This window comes from Cyprinus carpio, chromosome A1 (genome assembly GCF_018340385.1).
Source record: "Cyprinus carpio isolate SPL01 chromosome A1, ASM1834038v1, whole genome shotgun sequence".
Classification (NCBI taxonomy): Eukaryota; Metazoa; Chordata; class Actinopteri; order Cypriniformes; family Cyprinidae; genus Cyprinus; species Cyprinus carpio.
The window spans coordinates 30393198-30403934 of NC_056572.1; the positions used below are offsets into that span (position 1 = coordinate 30393198).

Sequence of the window (10737 nt, forward strand, 5' to 3'; positions counted from 1 at the left end):
CTAATCATTGGTGCTGCCTGTACAGGTCACATGTCATGGGCTAAACACAGAGCTCCATCCCACAGACATAATGAAAGTGCTGTAACTGAGATACCAGCCTCAATATGAAAAACAGAAGTGCTTCAGAGCAGGATCCATGTCAGACTTCAGGTGTCACAGTCTGATTTTAGGCTTGTTTGAATAGCATACTGCTCGACAAGCCAATCTGATGAAGTAAGAATTAGCATAAGCTTTACATCAGAAGTTGAAATGAAACTGAAAAGATGTTATATATAGTGGCTTACAAGAACTATTTCTGACCAAATCCTTGCAAAAAAAAAAAAAAAAAAAAAAAAATTTACATTATTATATAAAAGTACCAATATAAATTTACCATTATAAAAATAAAGTTTACAGATTAATAATAAATGCTTTTTTATTAGTGCTGTCAAACAATTAATCACGATTAATTGCATACAAAATAAAAAGTTTTTGTTTGCATGATATGTGTGTGTTCTGTGTATATTTATTATGTATATACAAATACACACACATACTGTATATATTTTGAAAATATTTACATGTATTTACATGTCTATATTTATATTTGTATAATTTATATTATAAATAAATATATTTAATATATAAACAACATTTTTCTGAAATATATACATGCGTGTGTGTGTATTTATATATACATAATAAATATACACAGCACACATACATATATTATGTAAACAAAAACGTTTATTTTGGATGCGATTAATCATGATTATTCATTTGACCACTAATTTTTTTTATTATAAAATAAGTAATATTAATAATATAATTTGTTAAAATAATTATTAAAAATAACAAAGGTGGCATTTCATTAGTTAAATAAATGCATTTATTAATTTATTATAAAATAAAGTAAAAATTATTAAAAATTTGTTATAGACAACTAAGCATATTAATACATTTATTTATTTATGTATTTACTGATAAATAGTCAATGCATTTATTAATTATAAAAATAATTAATCAAAATGTATATACATATTTACTGATAAATAATTAATATATTTAATATAAAAATGGTAAATAATTATTAAAGATGATAAATGCATTATTTTGTTATAGCAACATTTATAAATACATTTATTTATAAATGTATTATTTACTGACAAATATTCAATGCATTTATTATCATGAAATAAAGCAATAAATAATTTAATTTAATGATATTGTGTTTTTGTTATATTTATAATTTTTCTTTATAAATTTTTTATTTTTTTATTTACTCTTATATATTTTATTTTAATTAGTTATTTTATTATAAAGTAATAATTATTAAAAACAATAAATGTTACTTTGTTATAAATTACTAAACTTACTTTATTAAATTTACATTTATTTATAAATGTATTATTAACTGATAACCAATAATTATTAATATATAATTACAATAATAAAATTATTTTTATTTATTTATAAATAAAATTTGATACAACAACATTTCTTCTATTTCAGTTAGGCCTATGCTTGGACAGCACACAGAGGGACTGCTGACACTTCAAAGTCTCTGCTTGTTATTGCTCTTTTTTCGCCGACAAACTAATCCCAGTGGAATTCCTGTCAGTGTCCAGCCTTGATAAAAGTTGATCTAAGTGACCGGAGAGGGAAATCCCGGTGAGTTACCGATATAACTCACAACCGGGGTGGATGTTCAAGAGACCAAATAGATGCAGAAAAAGAAGACACTCGAAAAGCAGACTTCGATGTTATCTCCTGCAATAACCATCAAGTGAAGAAAACAACGGAGTGAAACAGCAGAAAGCTCGGAGGGAATAAGTACAGATTCAGGCCCTGGATCTTGTGTTCTGCAGAGAGAACCATCAAAGCACTGCGTACGTCATGACGTTTTACGCTACGTACGTCATGACGCCATTGCTTTCAGCGCCAGGAAAAATGGCGGCTGTGCAAGATGGACCGATGGAGCTGGACACAGAGAAAGAGACAAAGCCAGAAATCCTCAGCGATGGGACGTCAAAGCTCTCGGGGAACGCAGCGAGCGGGACGCTGTCCTCATCGCCCCTCACCGCCGGCGGAGCCCCGAAGCAGGAGGACCAGCAAACTTTGATCGCAGTTCTGCAGTTTCTCAGGCGGAATAAGCTGTCGGAGTCGGTGGAGATTCTGCGGCGGGAAGCCGGTTTAGAAGACCAGGAGGACTCACAGACTCTCGATGGCAGCGGAGGAGGGAAGGGTGACAGGGATGGAGGGGAGGCAAACTCTCTGCTCAGCCGGGTGTCCATCACATCAGCAGCCGCCCCCCAAAGCACCCTGACTCCCATAACAGTCAAGAGTGAGAGTCTCCTACAGCTCCTAACTGATGATATTTACCATGCAGTGTACCTTTAATAAGTAAAGTAAAGGGGCATGGCACCTTTTAAATGGTTAAAACAGTACAAAATCAGCTTTGCATCACAGGAATAATTACATTTTTAAATATATTAAAATAGAAACAATTATTTTAAGCTGTAATATTGCACAATATGATTTGTTGCTGCAATATTGATCAAATATATGCAGCCTTTATGAGCATAAGAGACTTCCTTAAAAGCAATTCAAAATCTTACAGACCCCAAACTTTTGAAAGTGTCTTTATATATATATATAGATAAAAAAAAATGGAACTAGCAAACAAAAACTGCACAATTATTAACATTTTAAATAAAATTGAAATGAAAAATATAAAATGAAAAATTTACAAATTCATTGTGTATATTAATAAGGTATAGTAAAATGTCAATACTAGAAATTACACAGGGGTATATATTTAGTATATACTATAGTACTGTGTGTGTGTGTGTGAGAGAGAGAGAGTGTGAGAACATATGTGTATATCTTATGTCTTTGTACTGTGTAGCATCTTCTGCTGGGATTTACCTGCTTATTCATTTTGCAGTTATATTATCAACATCTGTGAGTGTGATGTGGCATTGATGTTTATGTTGTCTGCTGCAGGAGCTAATGAGCAGCTGGATGTCAGTGTGGTGCTGTCAGCGTACAGCCAGCAGGGGGATCCCTCTCTGTATCAGGTGTACTACAGCGGTCTGAAGAACTTCATCGAGTCCGTGCTGGACTGTCACCGAGCGGAGCTGTCCCAGCTCTTCTACCCTCTGTTCGTTCACATGTACCTGGAGCTGGTCTACAACAACCACGAGAACGAAGCAAAGGCTTTCTTTGAGAAGTAAGCATCAGATCTTGTTTACATTGTTGAATTAATCAGGGATGACATGACGATCGTCAGGTCGTTTGATAATAATGCCCATTTTTATTCTGTAAATCTAAACACTGGACTCTTCAGCAGTGGCTTAACCAGTTTGTTTCCTGTGTGCTGATAGGTTCGGTGGGGATCAGGAGTGTTACTATCAGGATGACCTGCGCGTTCTCTGCGGCCTCACTAAGAAAGAGCACCTGAAGGGGAACGAGGTGCTGCTGGACTTCCGCACCAGCCGCTTCGTGCTGCGCATCTCCCGAGACTCGTACCAGCTGCTCAAGAGACACTTACAGGAAAGGCATAATAACCAGATATGGAACATCATTCAGGAGCACTTGTACATCGACATCTTTGACGGCATGCCGCGCAGCAAAAGCCAGATCGACAGCATGTCCGGCAGTTTTGCGGGAGAGGCCAGACGAGAAGTCAATAAAGTCAAGGTTCGATATGTTTCCGTATGGATTATATACAGTTCAGAAGCTGAGATTTTTTTTTTAATGTTTTTGAAAGAACTCTTTTATGCTCATCAAGGCTGCATTTATTTGATCAAAAAAATAAACAGTAAAACCAGTGAATTTCAAATCACTCCAGTTTTAAGCTGAATTTTCAACATTTTAAACATTTTTAATTGCTTCGCAAGAAACAATTTAAAATACTAGAAATGTTGAAAACTGTTGCGCTGCTTAATATCTTTGTGGAAACTGTGATTTTCTTTTTCGGAAAGTTCAAAAGAACAATATTTATTTGAAGTAGGAATATATTGTGTAACATTGTAAATGTCTTTTAATTCATTTAATGCCAAATAAATGTATTTATTTATGTTAAAAAAAAAAATCAGTTGAAAGCTAGTGTATTAGGGATGTTTTGTAATATCATTAAGTTACTCAATAAGATCATAAAGAAAAGAAAGTTTGTTCTTTGAGGAAATTATGAGGAAAGGCATTTAAAGTGATTAAAAAAAAATCATCTCATAATTGCGATCTCTTGAATCGAAATCATCTCTTATTTGAGAATGATTGTGTGTTTTAATGATGTATGTTTTGTTTGTAATGGTACTAGGTATTCCACGGGCTGCTAAAGGAGCCAGAGATTGAGGTCCCGTTAGATGATGAAGAAGATGAAGCAGAGAATGAGGAAGGGAAGCCCAAGAAGAAGAAAACCAAAAAGGACAGTATGGGCTCCAAGAGTAAGAAACAAGACCCCAATGCTCCTCAACAGAACAGGTGTGACCGAAGCTCAGTATTCAGCTACTATTAAAAACCCATTTCATTCAGATTGAACTTACTTGCACATTACCATTTCAGAGGTTTGGGGTGAGTACTTTTTTTTTTTTGGGGGGGGGGGGGGGGGTGGGAGGGGGGGGGGGGGGTTGGGGGGGGTATTCATAAAGGACACCTTAAATTGATCAAAAGTGACGGTGAAAACGTTTTCATTGTTACAAAGTTTTCTAGTTCTATTTTAAATCAATTATTTTAATTTTTCGATTCATCAAAGAATACAGAAAAAATGTATCATGGTTTACATGAAATTATTAAGCAGCACTAGTGTTTTTAACATTGATAATAATAATAAATGTTTACTGATAATAAATCAGAATCATTAAATGATTTCTGAAGGATCATGTGACTCTGAAGACTGGTGTAATGAAAATTCGGCTTTCCATCACAGAAATAAATTACATTTAAAAATATATAAAATAGAAAACCGTTACTTTAAGCTGGTGCTGTCAAACAATTAATCACGATTAATCGCATCCAAAATAAAAGATTTTATTTACATAATGTATGTATGTGTACTGTGTTTATTTATTATGTATATATAAATACACTCACATACAGTATATATTTAGAAAATATTTACATGTATGTACATTTTTTTTTTTTTTAGATTATTACATTTCATATTATATATAAATATATTTAATATATAAACATATTTTTCTGAAATATATGCATGTGTGTGTTTGTATTTATATACATAATAAATATACACAGTACACACTCATATATTACGTAAACAAAAACTTTTATTTTGGATGCGTTTAACAGTGATTAATCATTTGACAGCACTACTTTAAACACATTTAAAAACAGACACATTATAAAATCTTACCAACCCCAAACTTTTGAAAGGTAGTGTATATTGGACATGTTTTTGTTTTGTTTTTTCATTAGAACTTAGATGATGCTTAGAAATGATTTGAAACTAGATGCATAGTTTCATAACCTGTTATTCTTTTCTCTGTCTGACAGGATCCCTCTGCCGGAGCTGAAGGACTCAGACAAACTGGACAAGATCATGTACATGAAGGAGAGCACCAAAAGAATCCGGCTCGGCCCGGAGAACCTGCCTTCCATTTGCTTCTATTCGTTCCTCAACGCCTACCAGGTTGGCAGTGCTTTTGTTGATGTTTAGTGTTGCTTGACTTCACAAAAGCTTATTGTGTGTCGTCGCTCAGGGTTTGACGGCAGTAGACTTCACTGATGACTCGAGTCTGTTAGCGGGAGGGTTTGCAGACTCCACAGTCCGCATATGGAGCGTCACACCTAAAAAATTACGCAAGGTCAAATCTGCAGGAGGTATATATCTCCATAATCACTATTTGATATCTCACCTTTATTTCAAGTTTTAAAAACAACTCCAATTTTTCCACTTCTAGACCTCAGTGTAAGCAATGTATGATTTCAATTATGCTGTCCGATTCTCTAGAATTGAATCTGATTGATAAAGAGTCTGATGACGTTCTGGAGAGGATCATGGATGAGAAGACGGCCAGTGAGTCAAAGATCCTCTGCGGTCACAGCGGGCCGGTGTACAGTGTCAGCTTCAGTCCAGACAGGTATCAGACGTGTCCTCTAAAGTATCTCTAAGTAAAACAAGACAACAGTGAAGGTGTGTGAGCATAAGAACAGCCAATCAATTGCTTTGCTATGGACTTAAACATGTTTTGCATGATTCGTTATCTTCCTGCAGCTTTAAAGCGTTCTGCAGCAGATCTGACAGTGTGCTTTAATATCTCTGTGTCTCTTAGGAACTATCTGTTGTCCAGTTCTGAGGACGGTACAGTCCGACTGTGGAGCCTGCAAACGTTTACGTGTCTCGTGGGGTATAAAGGACATAACTATCCAGTGTGGGACACCCACTTCTCACCCTTTGGTTATTACTTTGTGTCTGGAGGACATGACAGAGTAGCACGGTACAGTAGATTCTCATTGTTGTAATGCTTTGTGTTTGGAGGGTATGACGGTGTAGTAGGTTATAGTTGTTTCTCATTATTGTATTTTTTTTGATATTTATTTTTTGTATGTTTTTTTTTGTTATGTGTTTTTTAAATGTTTTTTTTTTTTTTTTGGAGTTTTGTGTTTATTTGTAATTTGTGTGTATTTATTTATTTTTTGTTTTGTTTTTTTTATTTTTTTTTATATATTTCTGTTAACCCCCCACCCACCCAAATAGTGTGGCGTTATATGATTATCATATAACCTGTTTCCAAATCTGGTTATGAAGAGACCCATCTATGAATGACAAGATATCGCAAATGTTTTCAAGACCTTAATCAAATAGGATATCTTTATTTGATTCCCAGCCTCTGGGCGACGGATCATTACCAGCCCTTGCGGATATTTGCTGGGCATCTGGCTGACGTCACCTGCACGCGATTCCACCCCAACTCTAACTATGTGGCCACAGGCTCGACCGACCGCACTATACGCCTCTGGGATGTCCTGAATGGAAACTGTGTCCGCATTTTCACAGGTCACAAGGTATTGAAAGCTTCCAAAGGAGACTGAATGAAGTGAGCACTTGACAGGAAGTCCCATTTGTCTCATTTGTATTTGAATTAGCATTGCATCGCTGTCTTCGTGACGTTCGTTCTTTATTAATTTTCTCCCTCCCTCCCTGTTATTTATGTAGCCTTACTCTTATAGTATTTTCATTTTAGTTTTCTGTTTAGTAATTGTAGTACTTCAGCTTAAACATATTGTATTTCAATTAGTTTAATTATTTTATTTCAGCTGCTGTTCAAAACACACATCCTTGTCATGCCATTCAAACCCTTCCCTAACAAACCTGCTTCACTTTTTTTTTTAATATCCATCTCATTTGTAATTTATTACCCAATGGCCCTTTTATAACCTTATTTTTTCCATATAGAGAGTCATATGAGTAATGTAAAATGATAATGTTTGTTTTTCAGGGCCCTGTCCACTCTCTAGCGTTCTCACCCAATGGAAAGTTCCTGGCATCTGGATCCACAGACGGGAGAGTTTTACTATGGGATATTGGACATGGACTGATGATCGGAGAGCTGAAGGGTCACACAGACACAATTTATGCCCTCAAGTTCAGCAGAGATGGAGAAATCCTCGCATCAGGTCAGCACACAATCTGCTGAATGCCTTCTATTGTCTGATTGATAGTTTGTTTGTTTTTTTATTTAGTGAGTCAGAGGCATTTTAGTATCATTCTAAATAATTATACATCAGGCTTTTAAGGGACATTTATTGTATTTTATTGCATTACGAGATCAGTCCTCTGGTTAGACAAGTTTTCCTGTCCCAGAGCACAAAGTCACATGACTTTTTCAATGTGCTTGGTGGAATTTATTTAGTAAATGTGTTTCTATCGTAGTTTATGCACATTTTTTCTTATCGGATAAAAAGTTTATCCTACTCAATTGTGCGCATAAGTTTTTATGCGCATTTTTAGAATTTATGCGCATCTTGACGTTTCCATCCAGCGTTTTTTATGCGATATTCCAAAATGCGCATAAAAATTGGTGGATGGAAACATAGCTATTGATTTACAGGATATCAGAATTTCATCTTTCCAAAGAAGGAAATTGCATATTTTTGCTCATTTGAGCTACTGAAAAAAGTTTTTCCTCAAGTATGAGCTCCATATTGTTCTATAGCGTAATATATTAACTCTTTCCCCGCCAGCATTTTTTTTTTTTTTTAAGTTGCCAGCCACCGCCAGCGATTTTGATGATTTTCACTAAAATTTGATTGCCTCCAGTATATTTTGCTGTATGAATATTTGAATTTACAATACACCAAAATAAAGATCAGAGCCTCTACTTTTAAACAAAAAGTCTGTTTTTTTCTAGCTTAAAGCATTCTTTTTTTATCATCACTTGAATATAGGTAGGTTTAATAAAAAAATGCATAATTTTGACCAAAAAGGTAAGAGAATCACATTTTTATCAAAAACTACATCTGGATAATATTCAGTATGATTATCAAAGCATAAATCCAGTAAATCGCTTCCATCAACACCTCCAAAGCTTGCACAGCCATATACCACTTCCTGGATCGACATTTTACTCCGTAACATTATGCAGTTTTCATTTATATGCTGATGATCGCATTATTTCTCATATGCATAAGAGTTTCTCCGTCCTGTTCACGTGTGTTTTTGTTCGGGAGGTTTTGTAATTGTTCAGAAGATGTGTAACAGCGCCCCCGAGTGTATAACAATGAAAACACGAAAAGCTGTAAAAAAAATCGTCAATGGCGGGGAAGCGTTTTCTTTTAAAAGATGAGATAACTCATCAGCGGCAGGGAAAGAGTTAAGTATAAAAGCCTTTGTATCAAATATGAACAAAAATACAGAATACAGCAGGTTTTTTCCCCTTTTTTTGTAAAAAGGCTCAATAAACTGTTTAAGAAAAATAGATTTTTGCACTCTTGTTTCACATGTCAGTCTTTACAGGTTTAATAAAGTCATTCAGTTCAACTTGAAACTCTGTGTTTTGCTCCAGGATCTATGGATAACACCGTGCGGCTATGGGACTCCACGAAGGCTTTCGATGACGTGGAGACGGACGACTTCACCGCAGCGACGGGCCACATTCACCTGCCGGATAACTCCCAGGAGCTGCTGCTTGGGACGTATCACAGCAAATCCACACCGGTCACCCACCTCCACTTCACCAGACGCAACCTGCTGCTGGCCGCAGGCGGGTACAGCTCCCAGTGAAGTGACTGGGGATTCCTGAGGACAGTGGCTTTACGTAGCTGTGTTTGTTTTTCATCAACGGTGCATATCATTTAAAGATTACTGCTCATCCCAACATGTGAAATAGGTTCAAGCGAAGTGAAAGACATCATGATGAACCATCAAACACGGAGCACACATGAGCTACCTGGGAGCAGCCACCAATACCTCTCGCATCATTCAGATGCTGATCCTAGATCAAATTGTACACCTCATGCTCACGAGAAGCTCATTTCTTTTTCTCATCGATAGCATCACTGCCATGCTTGTGTTCAAGGCCCTCTATGTCTCACACTGATGTGGCTGGTCTCCTTTTGTCTTTGTAAATGAACTTTTCCAATTCACAAACTGGTTATTAATTTTTGAAATACGTCGCATAAGACACTCTTCTGTACAAATTTTAATACTAGTGCATAAAATTGTAAATAAAAAAGTTTTCTACACAATGTTTGTTTGGTACAACTGATCTGTTTTTATTCTTTACATAGTTAAACTGCAGAGATGAGATCAAAACAAGGACATCCAGCTTCCCGCACCCCTAGCTTCTTCACGAAACATCCTGAAAACAGAAGAAAAAGAGATGAATTCAACTTTTGGAAATATGCATACATTTAGGAAAAGTTCAATTCAGGCAGTACTTACTATAAATTAACTTGATTTCACAGCCTTTTGCTTCTTGGGCTTCAGTTTGAAGAAGAGGATAAGGGCAGCAATACTGGCGTATGTGGCCAGCACACACTGAAGGCGAGGGAAAAATAATCTGGTTTATGGTTTTTTTATATTTTTTGTGGTGTGGAAAACAAAGGGGAAGCGTGTTTTTGTGAATTGTGAATTGTGTATTGATTGATGATTTAGGATTTAGCGAATGCAATTCAACTTACATTCCTCCTGCCTGTGATTGTGTATGAATTGAAGTACTTGGCGATGCCAGTGAACTGGTGGTGAGTTCCTGCGTCGTGTCCTCCCATGATTTCTGTGCGCAGTCTGTTGATAAACATATTCATAATTGAAAATATATACATTCAAAGTTATTCATAAATACGTAAGGTCACGCAAAATGCATAAAGGACAACACTGCTTATTGGAACAATGACTATTTTTTCTGAAATGTAGTTGTAGAATGAAATTGTATAGGTAATTCCAAGAATGTTTCAAATTAAAAATTTGTTCAATATTATCATTTGTATATTAGCTCCTCAGTCCGTTTGCTAAACTAAGCGCCTTTGTGTTAAATGCGACCTGCGGGCTTTACTGAGCAGTATATATCCGCTTTGCAAATAATATAAAAACAGCATCGATTTCTAAAACTCGATGAATAAAAGGCATTTCTATTAAAATGTGAAACATGACTTACCGACAAGCAAACTGGTGCCCTTCAATGGAGTGGCCGGAAAGTGAATGCTTTGAGGAAGTCCCGCCCTCGCGGTGATAGCCTGAACGAGCTGCAGTCATTGGATTACGCTCACGTCAATCACTTTTTACACTAAAACAATAGG

General features: G+C 35.9%; 2 protein-coding genes across 2 annotated transcripts; one reads left to right on the plus strand and one right to left on the minus strand.

Annotated features, from left to right (window-relative positions):
* Positions 1-1895: 1895 nt before the first annotated feature.
* On the plus strand, positions 1896-9689 carry taf5 (TAF5 RNA polymerase II, TATA box binding protein (TBP)-associated factor). The gene is made up of 11 exons (XM_042761593.1): positions 1896-2323; positions 2986-3211; positions 3366-3681; positions 4301-4464; positions 5494-5629; positions 5700-5820; positions 5951-6080; positions 6273-6437; positions 6828-7005; positions 7440-7617; positions 9006-9689. The coding sequence occupies exons 1-11, from the start codon at positions 1900-1902 to the stop codon at positions 9221-9223; spliced, it is 2256 nt and encodes a 751-aa protein (XP_042617527.1). The 5' UTR covers positions 1896-1899; the 3' UTR covers positions 9224-9689.
* atp5md (ATP synthase membrane subunit k) lies at positions 9690-10708 on the minus strand. The gene is made up of 4 exons (XM_019085570.2): positions 10596-10708; positions 10123-10225; positions 9884-9979; positions 9690-9800 (listed from the first exon to the last, which is right to left on the minus strand). The coding sequence occupies exons 1-3, from the start codon at positions 10691-10693 to the stop codon at positions 9890-9892; spliced, it is 291 nt and encodes a 96-aa protein (XP_018941115.2). The 5' UTR covers positions 10694-10708; the 3' UTR covers positions 9690-9800; positions 9884-9889.
* Between the last annotated feature and the right edge of the window lie 29 nt (positions 10709-10737).